The 18,478-nt window shown below is 36.8% G+C and overlaps 1 protein-coding gene across 1 annotated transcript in view; it reads right to left on the bottom strand.

Moving 5' to 3' along the window:
- The window catches only part of CUNH12orf40 (chromosome unknown C12orf40 homolog), a 72,040-nt gene that overhangs the window by 22,221 nt on the left and 31,341 nt on the right, over window positions 1-18,478 (bottom strand). The window contains 6 exon segments of the mRNA XM_008829676.1: window positions 3,114-3,631; window positions 11,206-11,321; window positions 14,213-14,363; window positions 15,527-15,538; window positions 16,217-16,291; window positions 16,662-16,794. Of these exon segments, the coding sequence (XP_008827898.1) occupies window positions 3,114-3,631; window positions 11,206-11,321; window positions 14,213-14,363; window positions 15,527-15,538; window positions 16,217-16,291; window positions 16,662-16,794 (1,005 nt within the window).

Below are 18,478 nucleotides of genomic sequence, written 5' to 3'. Positions count from 1 at the left end.
TTGTTGCAAATAAAGACATTATATTTTCTGAAAAGGTCTTTTCTTTTCTAAATCTAAGCTATAATTTTTCTAGTATAAGAAAATATGAGTCTACTTAAAATGAAATTTTACAAGTAAAAGTTATTCCTAAATAAAGAAAAAATGTAAATATTAAAATAAGACATCACAAACTAACTTTATTGGAAAGAATGTGAAAATGTGCATTACCTCACCAATTCCAAAATCACATGGCTGCACAAGTTGCAATACTTTCAAAGGAACACAGCCCCTAAGGGTTATAAGTAACAGAATATTAAACTTTATTTCTTCTGAAAGTTATTTTTCTAAATTATGGTTTAAAAACTTGGGTTCAACTTAGAATTACATGAAGAGTTTTTTAAAACTGAGGGTTCAGAAATACTATGTCAAGGTGGGAAAGTTAGCTGGCCAGTGAGCCCAGAGATTCTCTCTCTACTTTCCCAGTGCTGGATTACGAGTGTGCACCAATGCAGTGAGCTTTCTATGTGAGTGCCGGGATCACACTCAGGTTCTTTTGTTTGTAGAGTTTTTTGTTGCTGTTCGTTTGAAGCATGGTGTCATGGAGCCCTCGCGATCCTTAAGAGACCAGGCTGACTTGACTTCACTGTACAGCTGTAGTTGGTCCTCATTCTCCACCTCCCTGGTTACAGGAATGTGCCACCATGCTCAGCTGGGAATGAGGTTCTACACCATTTTAAAAATGCAGATAGTAAAACTCAACGTCAAACAAAGTTTTTCTCTCATGAATTTCCAGATATTTGAAGAATTTTTCAATTTTAGAAATAAGTCGACAGGGCTAGAGAGCTATCTCCGTAGTTAAGAGCACTGGCTGCTCTTTCAGAGGACCCAGGTTTGATTACCAGCACCCACATGGCAGCTGACAGCCTTCCCTAACTCCAGTTCCAGGGGATCTGATGCCTTCTTCTGACCTCTGCAGACATTGCACATCATGGGTGCATCTACCTACCTGCAGGCAATACATTCATACACATAATAAAAACTATAAATAAAATATAAAAAAGAAATAAGTCAAGCTTAACTTTTAATTTACAAGTGTCAATTCTATAAAATATCATGTATGTACTCTTTTTATCAGGAGATGTTTTAAAGATTTCTATAAGAAATCACTTCCAAAATAAAATTCTAAATAAATAGATTTTAAGTCATAAAGATTTGGCTAAGTTACAATTATTACTAAGAATATTATGACTATTTAAAACTGTAGCTAAAACAGTGTCTCCTTTACCTATAACTTCAGATCACTGTGCAGAAAAGCCAGCAAATCAGCCTCAAAACTCTAAGGAATAAGTTAGGAATTAAGTAGTAGTGAATTTGGTTAAAAATCTAAATCCAGTGCAGGGGCTATGGGGGGTTGCAAATGGGGAGGGGGGGTCTAAATTTGATTAAGGTCTCTTATAAGAAATGCACAAAACTCAATAAAAATATACAAAAAATCTAAGAATCAAAATATTTCTTACACCAGCAACGATCAGAAGCAAGATTGGTAGTGTGCAATTGTTTCCATGCAGCTAAGACATGATGAGGTGAGGAGAGAGCAGCCTGCGGGCCATCGTTTAGTGTGCATCTCTTAAGGTGCATGCTGGCATGGGGAGTGCTGGAGCATACCTCACACAGGACCGCTGATGTCTGGACACTGACCTGTAAATTCTCCTTCTCCTCCTCCCCGCTCTGATCTACACCAAACAAGCACTCCTGTGGAGACCATGAGCTGAGACCGTATGCTTTTCACACGAGTAAGCCTTCCTACACATGTGATGCTTTATTCTGTTAATTATGAAATTGAAATTTATATGGCATATGGTGCATATGTGAGTTTCTTGAACATATAGGTCAATTTCTTCCAATATGTTCAACACTGATCTTTAGTTAATGTTTATTTGAGGGATAGAAAATATGCGCACCACATGCTTTATAAGGAAATATTGCTAATTATGAAAAATGGCAAGGTTTCTTTGACATGTTGCTCACCCTCTAACAAAATTATGCCCATCTCACTTCCCATTAAGTCAAATGAATACATGCATGTATTAGATCCTAATTCACAGTCCCTGCATTTACCAAACACTTACGTAGAGTGCACTGGGTATTCGTGGCTATTTCTATGCAGTGCTTTCTCTTGGTCATCATTTTCAAGTTTTTCTTAAAAAAAATAATAGCATATACTAAGTTAAAAATTTTAGCATAATCTATTTTTAGTTTTCAATTCAAAGATCATTAGCAGGATACATACAGAGAGAAGTCAGTGGAGCACAATGTTGTAGAATAAAAACACACTAATTCCAGTTCCATGTTCCTCCAAACACATACATGTAAATTAATGTACTGCACATTCAAATGGTATCAAATAGGTTCCAAACCTGCTCCTCCTACTCACTACCACACAGGACCAAAATCCATGGATGCTTCAGTATCTTACGTAAAATGAGTTAGTATATGCAGACAATGCAGGCAGGATCTCATCTTCTTTATAACACCACCAGCTTATTCAAAACATCTACTACATACAATGTAAATGCTACTTTAAAAAATTATTAGTAGTGTGTAATACATGCCACAGCACATGGTGATGGTCAGTGGACAACTTCCAGAATTCAGTTCCCCTTTTCTACTGTGGGTTCCAGGGATCAAACTCAGGTCATCACAAGCACTTTTACCTGCTGAGCCATCCTGCCCACTCTGCAGAGGTTATCAATAGCTGATTTACTCTCCTGATTGAGGAGTACTGACAATTAAAAAAGTTCTTTACATGTTCCTCAAAGACATTTTAATACTTTATATTTATGATTATTTGAATATGCAGACATGGAACCTTTGGCTATGGAGAGCAAACTGTGTGTGTGTGTGTGTGTGTGTGTGTGTGTGTCGTATGTACACAAATGAAATAAAATAATATCTGAAGATATGAAAAAAAAAAAAACAAAAAAAGCTGTGATAGTGTCAATATATAACAGTGTGTGTGTGTGTGTGTGTGTGTGTGTGTGTGTGTGTGTCGTATGTACACAAATGAAATACCATAATATATGCGGAAACTAAAAACAAAAAAAGTTCTGATAGTGTCAATGTATAACACCAACCTTTGTTCCCAGAGCTGGATGGGTAACAATCCTCAAAAGGCCTTCTAAATTCATGGATATCATCATCACTGTACTCCTTCTGATAGCTCTTGTTTGACTGACACATTTCTACATAGCACGTATTGAAAGTAGAATTACTGAAAGTTGACTCTGGAACTACAAAGCTGCTTTTAATGAATCCATCAGTGGAACAGCTTTCATCAGAACAAACCACATGGACTTTTCTCGAAGTGTCATAACCACACTTAGGAAAGGTTTCCTTTATCCTCAGTTGATCCCTGTTTAATAAGTTGATCATGTTGTGACTAACAAAAGAGTCATGACTATCTTTCAGATGTCTCTGAGTTGGCTGGCTCACGTCATTGAGAAAATGAGAAAAGCCTTTTCCACTGTGTCCCCAGTGCTGTGCGGCCTGTCTTCCGACAATGGCATCAGGCCGTCTTCTTTCCTGCAGGCGTCCACAGTCTTCAGCCATAAGTATATTAGCTCTTTCAGGAATGAAATCGCCATTTTCTGGACTTTGGGGTAAATAAAAACATATTTAGCTGGAAATCTTAATCATTTTCATTTAAAAACATTAGCTCAAATTAAAAAATTTAGAGATCATATTAAGGAATGACTTTTACCTAAAATTACATTTTAATTTTTAATATTTAAGTAAATAATGTTGTGTTAGATGCAAATTGATCTAATATGTTCTTCTGAAAATACAGGAATTTATACTCAGCTTTGTATTTTGGTATGAAAAATCAGTGCATAGTTCTATTTATTGTTATATTAGCAAAACAAAATTTGGCCAACCAAAAGTATACCTTCCCTAGGATAACCTAGATGAACTTAGTCTCCCACTTGTGTGTCACTGCCACTCCATTAAACCAGAGAAAGATATGTTGAAGACTGTGAGGGGAAAAGTTATCTCATGTAAAAACATTTAAACAAAGAATTACAAAACTTTATCATAGGTATTTTTCATCTTCAGAGGGATAAAAGTCACTAAAAGATCTCAATGAAGGAAACTGTATATGTAAATTTTCACACAGTTAGTAAAGCTGAAAGATAAGGTGGACTGGATGAAAATAATCAGGTCAACTGAGAACCAATATATTCTCTTCTTGGGCAGAAATGGAAACTCAAGTCAAGTTCAACTTGTTTATAAGAATCAAAGCTATGACAGGAAAAAATAACAAATATAAATGCCTTTTCTTTTATTGCTGATTATAAATTTACTTGGGGCTGGTTTGTTACAGGGACTGGAGGTAATAATGAAAATATTTTTAAAGAAACACAAAGTGTGGCGATTTTTTAAATATTTTAATTTTTATTTTATGCATATGCATGTGTGCCTGTGTGTGTGTGTATGTGCACTTGAGTTCAGGTGCCCATGGAGACCAGAAGTGTCAGATCCATTGGACTGGAGTAACATGAAGTTTTAAGCCACCCAGTGTTGGTGCTGGGAACTGAAACTGGGTCCTCTGCAAGAGCAGTATGTGCTCTTAATTACTGAGCCATCTCTTCAGCCCTAAGACTTTGACTTCTGATTTCATTTTTAAATTATTTATCCAATATCTAAATAAAACACACCATGGTCTAGGCAATAGGTCATGTATAGGGGACAAAGAGATTAAAAAATTCTTTGGTATTAAACAAAGAGAAATTAATGTTTTAGTCTTAATGTTTATAGATCATGATTCTCCATGATCCTTGATAAGTATTTTATTAGTGTTTCATATGATTTTTATACTAGAAGATATAATCCAAAGTAATAACATACACTGTTGACACTAGAAAATCTCTATTACTCTAAATGGGAGAAGACATATAGAACATGAAATGAGTTATAAAGCACACTATATATAGAAACTGTGTTTTAAAGGTGATTTTGAGCACTATAAGAAAATTACTAAGAGATGTATAAATCATACAAATGGTCATCACCAACCAAAGAGGTACAGTACACGTGGTACAGAATAACGTGGGTAGGGAAGGAAGAGAGCGTTATGACATGTGGAGTGCTGTCCTATAGTCAAGTGCTACTGTTACAGGTTCTTCAACTTGAGAAAAGTCAGTCAGATGGCATGGCGTCTAAACTGGAGGTTCACTATTAGGAAGGATTATTGCTTGTAGAAAATATAAAGAAAGGATGTGAAAAACTTCAGTCTTAAAATCAATGAATCCAAATTTTTCAGAAATTTACATTTTCCTATAAATATAAAATTCATTAAAATTTTTGGGCTAAGGGCTAGGGAGATATCTCAGCAGCAGGCAAACATGCTACATGTAAGTCTGACGACCCAAGTTAAATTCCCCGGAACCCATATAAGAAAGCTGTAGGTGGCAGCACACGTCTGTGATCCCAGTGCTTGTACGATGAGATGGGAAGTGGTGTCATGAGACTGCACAGAAGTCCACAGACAGCTCATCTGGAACACAAAGTACAGCAGCAAAAACAACAGATAGTCTCTGCTTCAACATGGTGGAAACCAAGAACCACTTTCTCCCCAAAGTTTCTTTGTCGGGGTATTTTTATCACAGTGACAAGAAATGAAACTAGCTAGGACATGATGTTATGTAAACAGACATTTGTACACATCCAACAGCTATTCAGTGTGTGCCTACTACGTAGTAAAGAGACGATGAACTTCATGCGCTAGTGTGGAACGATAAACAGAAAGTAAGACTAAGTATTGGATGAGAATTAACCCAAAAGTACGACAACATGCTTCAAGTTCTCCTGACAGAATAGTTTATGTTGGAGGTTGAGTTTTAGAGAGTCTGGTTAGAAAACTCTCCAGTAAGTAAGCAGCAAATAAGATTGAAAACAGACTAGTAAAGGAAGAGTGTGCTGGGTGCAGAGCGATAGAGTAACAAGCTCATAGCAGAGATGAGCAGCTCTCTCCTCCCAACAGAAACGTTCCCTTTTCCACCCAGAAGGGAGGCTCATAATACTCAGGAAATAAAATTTCAAAAGTTAAGGAAAGTCTTGAAAGATACAAAGTCCTGCCCCAACTCATCTGAGCAGCAGTATTACTGTGAAAGGAGACTCTTCTGATGCCAGCTCCTACAAACGGCACCAGGCGCTCCAGGGATGCAGCTTCCATGAGTCCTCACCTATGCTGGGCCCCTCAGTGATGCGGCTGTCTACATGGGTAACCCTCACCTATGCTGGGCCCCTCGGTGATGAGGCTGTATGTGTGGGTAACCCTCACCTATGCTGGGCCCCTCGGTGATGCGGCTGTCTGTGTGGGTAACCCTCACCTATGCTGGGCCCCTCAGTGATGCGACTGTCTGTGTGGGTAACCCTCACCTATGCTTTCATAAGCAAGCTCAAGTAAACTCAGGGGTCCACTAAATTAGTCTTGAGTAGATCATTTCTTTGGTCTGGTGTTGGTGGCCTACCTGGAATACATACATGTTTGTTCCCATCTCCCCAGAAAAGTCACAAAACAGCAAGACATGCAGAAACAGAAAGCACAAAGCCAGAATACCACCACTAAAAGAAAATCTGTTACCAAACACAAAGGTACTGAAGGGTCCAGGTTGTACAGATCATGATTTTTTAAAACAAAACCAAGAAATAAAGGTTTTAAATGCAGGAGCTGGAGAGATGGCTCAGCAGTTAAGAACACTGGCTGCTCTTGCAGAGGATCCGAGTTCAATTCCCAGCACCCACATGGCAGCTACAAACCATCCTTAACTCCAGTTCCAGGGGAATCCGAAGCCCTCGTCTGACCTCCAAGGCATTGCATGACATGGGTGCACTTGCATACATGTAGGCAATACACTCACACATATAAAATAAAAATAATAAAATTTTTTTTAAAAAAAGGTTTCAAGTACAAAAGTGAAAATGACGTGTTTTCTGCCTTGGAAAATATACTTGTAGGTAAATTTAGTCAATTTAATTTTCAATGCTGTACCAGCCTAGGATACTTGGAATAAATCCTATTTTATCATAATAGATAAAAATAAGAAAAATGGGGAAAGAAAGCTTAAATATCTGGGCACTTTTCAGACACAAGACATCAGGTAGAGCATAATAATGATCCGAACAAACAGGGCAAATTCTATGATTGCTCCTAGTTTACTGCCTGGAGACAGCACCCAAACTACAACACAGTGGAGAGAACACAAGAGCCAGGGGAGGCCCTTCCTTAAAGAAACAGAGCTGTGGGTCCAGGGAAACCACAGGAGACAAGGTTCACAGGTTTAATGATTAAAGAGAGAGCACTAGATGTACAGAGGGTTCATCTCGGGTTTTCAGCTAAGCACTGACCAGTACATACTCACAGCAATGGGGACATACATACACAAGTCCCACGCAAGCTTAAAGCAGAGAAAATCCCAGCATAGACATGGGGCAGTGGGTAAGAAACCTCAACCCAACCTAAGGAAATTTTGGCATCTGTTGGCTGCTGGGAGAGGGAGAGACAGTCTCTTTCAAGGATGGGGCTCTTGGGAGGCTAACCAGGTTCCACTGGATGGACCCACACCAAAGGACATCTGGGGACACAAACTGGACCTATGGGTCTTATTATATATAACAGACTACATAAAATTAGGTGGAGGAGGCGATAAGTGGAGGTGTGGATAGGAGAGGGGATTTAAATGCCATCAAATTATATTTATGAAAATTGTGAAAATTCAATTAAAATTGTGAATTATCAAAAAATAGGACAATATAACCTATATACACAATGAAGAATAAAAAAAGACTGAAAACCTGAATCTGAAACAGTAAGCTGTTACTCAGCTTCAAGGGGACTAATTTACTAGTATGTTTGTGTCCTCAAACGGCAAGGTTATAGTTCAGATATGTGTCCCCCAAAAGCTCATGTGTTAAGGGCCTGGGCTCCAGCCATGGCACCACTTAGGAGATGGTAGAAGTTTTTAGAGGTGGAGCCTAGTGGAAGGAAGTTAAGCCACTGGAGACCCCTTGAAGAGGTTGTTAAGACCTCGCCCCCTACTCTTCCTACTTCCCACCTGCCTTGAAGTGGAACGGTTTTCTCAATCAGGCACTCCCACCATGATGTGCTGCCCACCACAGTTTCATAGTAACAAGGCTGAAATCTCCAAATCTGTGACCCAAATTAATCACTTCCTCCTTTAATTTTATTGTCTTGGAAATTTTATCACAGTAACAGATGACTAACACAGGCAGGTAGAGAGTGAAGAAAAAACTTTTTTACAAATAATTGTTAAAAGTAATCCAAATCTATTTGAACAAATGAGTACATTGTAGCACTTGGAAGGTTCAAGGAGCAGAGTCAGAAGTTCAAGGTCATCCTTGCTATATAATGAGGTCTAAGCTAGCCTGGGCTACTTGAGACCCTGTCTAAAAAATGAGATGAAAAAGGAGATAGTACCACAGAAACAATGATAAATTAGAGATGGTTATAACAATATGCTCAAAACACTTAGAAATGGGCAAATTTCCTGACACCTAAGACCTACCTATAGTTAACTATGAAAACATAAAAAAACTAAATAGGCCAAGAACTAGTAATGACAAGATACTGAGTCAGTAACAACAACAAAACTTTCCCAATAAAGAAAGGCCAGGACCATAAAAATCTCCTGGCTGAATCTGAGAAATTTTAAGAGAAATACCACTAATTCTTCTCAAACTCTTCTAAAGGTATGAAAGGCTGGGAACCCTTCAAAACTCAGTGTACGAAGCCAGCATTGCCGTTACAAAAACCAGAGGAGGACACAGTAGAAAACCACAGACAAGTGTCCTTAATGAACACATGCAAACGTTCAAAACAAAATACTAGCAAGTTGGTTCAATAGCACACCAACTAGGTCATGAGGATAACATCCTACACAAATCAGTATAATCAAACAAACAGAATGAAGGATAAGAATCACATGATTATCTCAACAGATGCAGAAAAAATCCAATAAAATCCAACATCCTGTAATGATAAAATATACAAATAAATTTGCAGGGATCAACCTCAACATAATAAAGGCCAAATATGACAAACTCATAGCTCATGTCTCACAGAGTGAAGAAAACCTGGGACCGTCTCCTTTAAGATATGGAACAGTCGCATCTGATGCACATCTTGAATCCTAGCACTTGGGAGGCAAAGACAGGTGGATCTCTGTGAGATCAAGGCCAGCCTGGTCTACATAGCAAGTTCCAGGTCAGCTGGGGCTACAGGGAGACCCTGTCTCAAAAGAAAAAAGGATGTGGAAAAAGAATGTGCAATCTCATTGCTCATATTCAAACCAGTACCAGAAATTTTAGCCGGAGCAATTAGGCAAGAAAAAAAATTCGTATGTAGAGAAAGGGAAAAAGCCACAGTGCCGCTGTTTGCAGATGATTGGGCTGCAGAGAAAACCTCAAGAAACTACCAAGACTACTAGAACTATTCAGTGACAAAAGGATATGAAAATCAACATACAAAACTCAGTTTTTCTCCGACAAATTTGCTGAGAAAGTAATCACAAAAGCAATTTCATTCACAATAGCTACAGAAAAAAAAATACCGAGGAATAGATTTAATCAAGAAAGCAAAAGGCCTTTACAATGAAAAGTATAAAACCCGAAAGAAAGATTAAAAATATATTAACACCTCTAATGCCTGTGGGTTGCAAGGATTAATTATTAATAGGCCTATGCCATTACAAAATGATCTACAGACTCAATGAAATCCCTACCAAACATCGGGAATACTCTTCAAAGAACTACACAACACAACCCTAAAAGTCATATGGAAGTGCAAAAGATGCAAAAGACCCTGAAAAACCAGAGTAACCTCGAGAGGAAACTAATCCAAATCTGGCGGCACGGTTTTAGAACACACTCCGAGCCACACGGCCAAAACCATGCTGAGCTGCACACTACCCAGAGCCTAGACTAGACCACAGAAACTGACAACTACAGGTGGCTCTTGACGAAGTTGCCCAAGAGAAAGGTTCTTCAACAAATGCTTCTGGGAAAACTGGTTGTCAGCATGTGGAAGACAAAATTTTCACTATTTATCACCTTGCACAAAAATCAACTCAAGATGGAACAAAGATGCAAATTCAAGATCTGAAACTCTCAAGCTGCTGGAAGCAAAGAGGTAAAGTGCTCTAAGATGCTGGCAATGATGTTCTGAATAAGGACACAAAAGTAAATACTGATAAACGGTTTCTATCAAACTAAAGGGTTTATTCATAGCAAAGAGAGCAATCAAGAGGGTGAGGTGACAACTGATGGAATGGGAGAAAACGCTTTCTAACTATGAACCTGAGAGAAACCCCACTCCAAAAAACTGCAAGCAATCCAACAAAAAATGAGCAAATGATCTAACTGGATGCTTCTTGAAAACACAAATGTAACCAAAAAACAAATGCAAACAGTAGTTCATATTATTATTCATCAGGGAAATGCAAAATGAAGCTACAATAAGATACCATTCCACACCAGTTATAATGGGTATTATAAGAACCACGAGCAAACAAACAAGTACTGACTAGGATACAGAGACAGGATTCTTACACTGCTGTGGAAATGTAAATTAAGATTAGTAGAGTCATTATCAAGAACAACATGGAGATCCCTCAAAAACTGAAAAATTCGTATACCAAATAATCCAGTTCACTCATTCCTGGGATCCCAAATGAAATGAAAATAACATACTGAAGACATGCCTGCATACCCATATTTAGTGCAGCACTATTCACAATAGCTAAGATATGGAATTAGAATCAGTCTATGTGCACATCAGCAGATGAATACATAAAAATTATGAACTATATACAATGGAGTATTATGTAACCATAAAGAAGAATGAAACTGTTGACTGTGGAGTAGAACAGTGATGACTAAAGATTGGGAAGGTGTAAGAAGCAGTGAGTAGAACTGGGAAGGTAGACTCTGATACATGCATGCAGCATCATATAGAGAGACATCACACTGAACTCTGTTAACACAGATATTTAATTTTGAAATGGGAAAAATTAAACTAATTAAATGATGCATTTCATAGTGTTTTTTTCTGGAAATATTACTTATATCCTCAACTAAAATATTTGTGTCTCTCAAAACTTAAATTAACAATTCTATATATTATTTCCTTCAGCATCCTTCCTTACTTACCGATTGATTCTCTCAAATAATGTTCCAAATTGTGCACTTTCATGAGGTGAAATGAAAACATCTTGATGTTCATTTAATTTGGAAGTTAAGGGATCAGAACAGTTTCTATTACTGAACTGAAAAAATGTCAAAATAGCATAATTACATTTATAATTTTAATTATTTACCAAGAATGATAACTTCTATATTCAAAGTGCATTTTGGTCTAAAAGAAAATAATTTTAATACCCACTGAAAACAAAACAAATCGTTTTCTAAAAGTGTGGTCAATATCAGTATGCCAAAAACTGCTAAAAGAACCAAGTTCACAGTATGATGAATTAATCATTTTCTCAGGTTACAAAAAAAGTATAGACATCAAACAAAACAAAAACCACTCAGAATAACAGGAGCTTGAGTAGTAAATTTCTCTGACACAAAATTTACTTTATCGGTTTACCCCACAGAGTAGGCCCACCCCCTCAGCTCTCCCACCACTGCGTGAATCTGGACTTCTCCTTTACTTTTTCTGCATATCCATACATTAAAAATGGGGCACCTGATTACTGCCAGGTGAGGAAGTACTGATGATCTTCCTAAATCTAAAGACTCCAAATAGGCTGACTAGACCTCAGTAAATGAACTTGCTCTGAGGAGCATCTAGGGACACTAGCTTGACACAATAGTCCTTAATACAAAAGACAGAATGCAGTAATTCTAGTGGCGGGGCAATGGGAGGGTGCCAGTGGGGAAGGGGTTAAAAGATGATTAAGACTGATTGAGATGTTCTGTACGAAATACACAAAAATTCAATCAAAACAAATTTAAAAAAGATAAATTACAAAAAACTGGGGCTTGGAATGAAAACCAGATGAGGCTAGTTGGAAATAAGCAGATTATTACTGGGAGTGGGAGAGGCAGGAGTGTAATAGGGTGTGTGAATATGATCAAAATGCATGATGTACATGTAGAAAAATGTCCTAATGAAGCTCATTATGTATAATTAATACATGCTAACAAAAACCATTCAAATTAAAAAGCCCAGAAACTCCATTTGTTAATGTGGAAGGTACTATCAAGTATAACTTCCTATACTGGTCCAAACAAGTCTCTCCAGTACAAGTAATTTGCACTTGGAGTATATTTAATTTATAATCTATGAGACATAGAAATGGTAAGTCCAAAGGCTATAAATTATAGACAGAGAAAAAAGCAGGACAAAGAGATGATAAATGTCTATTGGTATGAAAAGCAGTCAGACATGACAGATTCTAAGGTCTCAACTAAAATACCTTCCTCAAAAGGATAATCAATGTCATTGAGCAGTGTCACCTTTGAAGGGAGAGGTGAGAACCCAGGCAAATCAAAATGAAGGGGGTTGGGAGAAGTCACTCAAATTCCAAAATCTCTCCCAATAAGCTCTTCAACAGCTCCTAATACTTCACAGTTGGAACAGTCTTCAACTGTAATAGGTATAACAATCTATACTTAAATGTATAGGCCAGAATGTTGCTATTTAAGTAGCTATCATGTTTTATTTCCTATCCTACAAAGTTTTTAATAGAATAAGGAATTTTAAGCTGATCTAGAAAGCAAGGGTTTTTTTCCTCCAAGATACAAACTAAATATAGCTGAAGGTCCTTCATTGCAACTTTAACATTATTAGGCTCTAAAATGAGTAAGACTAACAAATAGTTCTTTAACATAATAGTTGATTTTCTCTTCTTCAAGAAATGTAAACTGTGTTTTAATACATATTAAAATTGAATTATGTAACTGCTCACCTTAGTGCTCACATTACTCACTATAGTATATGTAACTATAACATGGCACAATATGTAACTGCACTGTGATTTACTGATTTATAAATTATACATTTATTATAAACTGATTTATAAATAATACATACAGGTAAATATGGTATAAAAGTCCTATATGCTGAAGCATGGTATCTAAAGCACATAGTCTCACTAATAAAACATACTTCTCTCACCATTTCTTCATTAGCAGTATGCATTAGTACAATAATCTTCAATAATTTTAATACTAAATACATATTTACTAGAAAATCATTTCCTTTATACTTTATAACATATTTTAGAATTAAAAAATTTAGATGCCTTTGAATTTTTAACTAGATAACACACTGATTGAGCATTTTAATAGTACATCTGTCTATCCAGTGCTAAGTGAAATGCATATAAACAGCTGTCATCTTTTCTTTAAAGTTTATTAGTACTTACAAAATAACCACAGTGTACAGAAATATTCAAAGAATGAAAGAAACATAACTCACAATTTGGGTTTCCTGAACAGCCTCTGACGAATCACATGTGGACACTGGACGTTCGAGGACATGTTTTTGCATTAAAATGTATTATATCTTGAAACAGGACTCAAAGGACTTACACAAAGTATACTACACATACGAGTTTGTTACTTGTCATCTTTCAAATCACAAAAAGAACCAGGCCATTCAATCCAAGGAGACTGTAAACTGCTGTTCACATGATGCTTTTCACTGAGTAACTAAGTCACATGACAGCCCAACTAGCCATTATGATGATGATAAGCACCAAGTACTATAAACACAATGACTTGTTTCAAGTTTATTTTTGATGATTTTCTAATAGAATAATTCCTAAGGTTTTTAAAGAACACTTCACCATTATTGGATTCAAAATCTTCTGGAGTATAGAAAAAGGTTTTGAGCCAGGCATGGTGGTGCACACCTTTAATCCCAGCACTTAGGAGGCAAAGGCAGGCGAATCTCTATGAGATCGAGGCCAGCTTTTGTCTATATAGTGAGTTCCAAGTCAGCTGGGGCTACAGGGAGACCCTGTCTCAAAAAGACAAAAGGAAAAAAAAAGAAGAAAGAAAGAAAGAAAAAGAAAATTAAGTTTTGGCCTAAGAGGAATATCCTTCATTTATCTACATATCTCGTTAGCAACTTGAAACTTAACTTTCTCAAATTTATGAAAATGAGATTCTATCATGAAAATATAATGACATAAAAGAAGCAATGTACCTGCTCATTCTGCTTTTTTACACAAGCAAATTTCTGTGGACTTAGTGCTATTCTTGGAGTGAAATTGTGTTTTGGAATATGTCTGTTAGAAGGTAACTCTGCTGGAAAAGACCTTGGTGGAAGACAAGTGTAGTTTTCCATTTTGAACCTTCTGTATGAGTTTGTATCTTGTGATGACTACAGAGGAAAAAAAGGTAAAATCACTTAAATATATAAAAGCTAGAAGCCTGCACTGAGGTGAGAGAGCTTATCAACGGCGGTTTTACTTAAGGACTCTTTCTGTCTGCTTTTCCCACCTTGCTTCCCTCCACTCTCAAGCTCCTTTCCTTCTAGTGACAAGAAATCTGTCTCAGTAACCCATAATTCAGATGACAGGATTCCCAAAGGCTTGTATTACTATCATTACCATCCACTCTCTTTCTGATCTCGCTTAACCTTGACAATTCAAGATTAATAATATGGCATTGACCAATAAACAAAATTTCAAGCTTTAATCACAATCTGTTCATTTTCTAATTCATTATAATTGTATTTGCTAAAAATAACTTATACTTTGAAAAAAAGTTATCTTGGGAGTAGTGAGATTCTGAACATCAAATTTTGATATATAATAGTCCTGTCACTATGTTTGAAAAGATAAATTGATCAATGATCATGTAAACCTAAAAGAAGACTCCCTCAGTAGGGGCTGTGGAGATGACACTGTCAGTAAAGTACTTAGTATGTGAGCATAGGGACCTGAATTTGATGCCCCACACCCACAAGTAAGTCAGGTGTGTCAGTGCACACTTGTAATTCCAGTGCTGGGGAAGCAGAGGAAATAGGTGGAGTCCTGGGGCTACCTGGCCTGACTCATTGGCCAGTTAGTATGACCAAATCAGCAGGCACCAAGCTCTGTGAGTGACCCTGTCTCAAAAATCAAGGTGGAGGGTGATTGAGGAAGACACTAGACTTCAACTTCTGGTCTCCAATGCACATGTACCTACATGCACATCTATTTACCCACCCATAAACACAGATAAAAATAAGTAAATAAAACAAACAAACAAACAAACAAATAAATACAGACTTTAAAAAGAGAATGTCTAAGTGAATTCTGGGAATGGCATTTCTAGGACTCTTTGTAATGAGCCTTTACAAATTGGAATCTTTATGTAATCGTATAACCAAGTTAGTCATGTGTTTCGAGAACATAAGGAACTATGTACTCACTCGGTTTACATACCACATATTGACCTTGTTTAACATTAGCTGATCTCTAAGCAAAACAATGTAATCAGTCCTACAATGATTTGACATCCTAGTGAAATTAACTCCTAATGCAAGCTAAACTGCATGCATAGCTTTGTGATACAGTTATGCCCTGACTCGGAACAATGTGTGGGAGATGTGGTAATCAGACCTAAGACCACCCTTGAAAACAACAAAACTGAAAATGTCTCCCCCACAAATTTTGAAAGCAACATGTAGACACATAGTTTACTGACATTTGTTTGTGGCTTGTATGCTGTTCTGAATCAATCAGTAGAGTCGAAAAAATCTTCTTCCTTTATAAAGCTGTTATCAAAGATCATTCATGCTTTTCCATACAATGCTTGATATACTGTTTGATAAATATAAGGCGAGGAGGCCCTTTACTCAACACAGTTCTGAGAGAACACTTGTGAGAGAAATCAGAACACCTCAGAACAGAACAGATTAGACCCACTCTTGGTTAACCTACTCCAAGAGGGTTGTGCTTTTCCTTTAACGTGGCACCACCACAAACTGTTCTTTGCAACTCTTCAACAAAAAGCAGAATCAATATTAAAAAATACAGGCCTGGTTAAATTGCCACTATTCCACAGAGGACTGCAAATTCAAAGCATTCCTCTCGAATATATTTCCTAAAGCAGAAAGCTTTAAATGAATGATTTTAAAACTATAAAAAATTTAAAGGGTAACTAATTTTACCTACTATTCAAAACGTTTTATCATTCAGAGGATTGAAAAATGTTTATAAACAACTTGTAATTTTCTTTAAGTCTCACCTGAAGTGGGCCAATTTCTTCTTTGCTAGTTAATCTTTGATAGGGTACACTAAAGAAAAGAAAAATTTAAGGATAAAACACAAATAGCAATTAAATTGATTTTATTTATATTTAAATTTCATAGTTTTCTATACATGCACATAACACAGAAAACTCTAGTAAATTATTCCAGGTCATAAAACTGTGTTTTAGAAAAATTTATATTAAACTAGACTATACATTTTATGAAACAGAAAGTCAAAGTATGTGTCCAAAATATCTAGGCCAATTGATAAAGGTCTTAATAGTTTTATAATATCATTAGACTAAAGAAAACTGGAGCTTGAAGGTAAGGCCATTCTAATTTTTCTAGCAAATAAAACATATTTGATTATAATAACTTTCAACACCTAACAGCTCAAATTCTAGATAACACTTACTTGTTTTCTGTATCATCAATGCACAGTTTAGAAGGTACACAATGAGGTGACATTGGGAGTTCTAAATCATGCTTTCTTAGAGGGAGTTTCAAATCTTTATTCATATTTACATGGGTTGGTCTTTTCGTGGTTTCTACAATAAAAAGTTTAATAATAATTTAAAAATAAAATCTTTAAAATCATTGTCATATCACAGTCATCAACTATGCAAAAATGTTTTTGAAAATATATTCTATGCATACTACTATAGAAATAATCATACTAGTCATAGCTATTACATATAAATTAAAACATTAAAAAAATTCTTCTACATCTTAGCCCTCAACAAAGGCCCTACTAATTTGTCCCTGACTCCTTCTTTCTCCAGGGCTTCCCAAATTACTAGACTGTATTAGACTCTGTGCTACATATTCTCACAGCATATTTTCTCTATTATGGCTCTTTGAACACTTGTTTATACTTAACTTTATTTCCCTCAATAGACTAAACTTTAGAGGGAGAAGCCTTGTTTCTCTTTATGGATGTTAAACCATCCTTTTGTTGTTGTTCAAGACTTTGGTCTACTTTCCACCTGTACTTTTGCACCAAGTCCACCTACATGGCTCTAGTGAGAATTTTATCTCTTTCTTCTCTCTCTCTGATGGTTGATTGGTGGCCCCACTGCTGGCAACTGGCCTTAGCAGCACAAGGTAGCACTCTTCTAGTGGAAAGCAAAAATGTAGAATGACAGAAACAACCAAAAGTTTTTCTTTGATGTTAAAACTGGGACATGAGAGAAATATTAGTTTCTTAGGATCAGGCCAGCATTTGAATGTTCAGGATGAAGACAATTTGAGAGTAAAACTAATCTCGCAACAGTGAAAGGTCTTAGTGGGATTCAAGTCCCTCATCAAGTTATTTCTGAGATCCTTTGTACCACTACCCTGATATTCAGTTAAGGTAGTGAATATATTTCTTTTTTCAACTTCTGTAATCAGCAACCACCAAGTCCTGACTAATGAAGTCTTGCTTTCCCTTTCACCCATTTCATCCCCAGGGATGAAATACTGCCAACTGCCACTACTACTACTACAATACTACCACCACCACCACCACCACTACCACCACTACCATTACTGTCACCACCACCACCACCACCACCAAGTACTACTTACATACTTCAGTACTACCCTACAGTGTATATGGTAGGTTCTCAATAAACATATGTTGAATGAATAAATGAAAGCACAGAAAGAAAATAAAAGAGTTCATGACACATTCCAAAGCATGGTACCCTGGGCATTTAAGAAAGTTGGAGTGGGAAGATCATTCTCAGATTTCCTTCTTCTCAAAGCAGGTCAGAGGACTTCAAAACATCTTTGTGACCCTCCTTAAGGCAGGCAATAAAACCTTGATTTGAACGGTGACCTCCTTATACTTAAAGGGAAAAGACTTCTTTCTAGGCCCTTCCCATTACACTGTTGGGGATCAAAGCTAGGACTCTGAACATATGAGGCAAGTGCTTTACCACTCAGCTACAACCTCTCCCTCCAAAGACACAGGATCATAGGGAGAATCTGAACACACCCAGACAAGTTCTTAGGTTCTTATCATTGAGCCATACTTTTTAATACAATCACACCCTCTCCACAGGTTTCTGTGACTTCACCACACCTAGCATTAAAATGCACAGCTTTACAAAGGCTCTCATTCCACATAAAACTGTTAGATCAACTCCTTTATAACATTCATCTGTCCTTTCTTTCTTCAGCCATGAACCTAGTGACAGACGAGGAAAACAGTCCTCCTCTAGAAAACAGCATAAAGCTAAATGTATC

Source organism: Nannospalax galili, unplaced genomic scaffold, assembly GCF_000622305.1.
Source record: "Nannospalax galili isolate Female #2095 unplaced genomic scaffold, S.galili_v1.0 scaffold454, whole genome shotgun sequence".
NCBI classification, from domain to species: Eukaryota; Metazoa; Chordata; class Mammalia; order Rodentia; family Spalacidae; genus Nannospalax; species Nannospalax galili.
The sequence above is the reverse complement of the archived record's forward strand: the minus strand, read 5'-3'. Positions and strand labels throughout refer to the sequence as shown.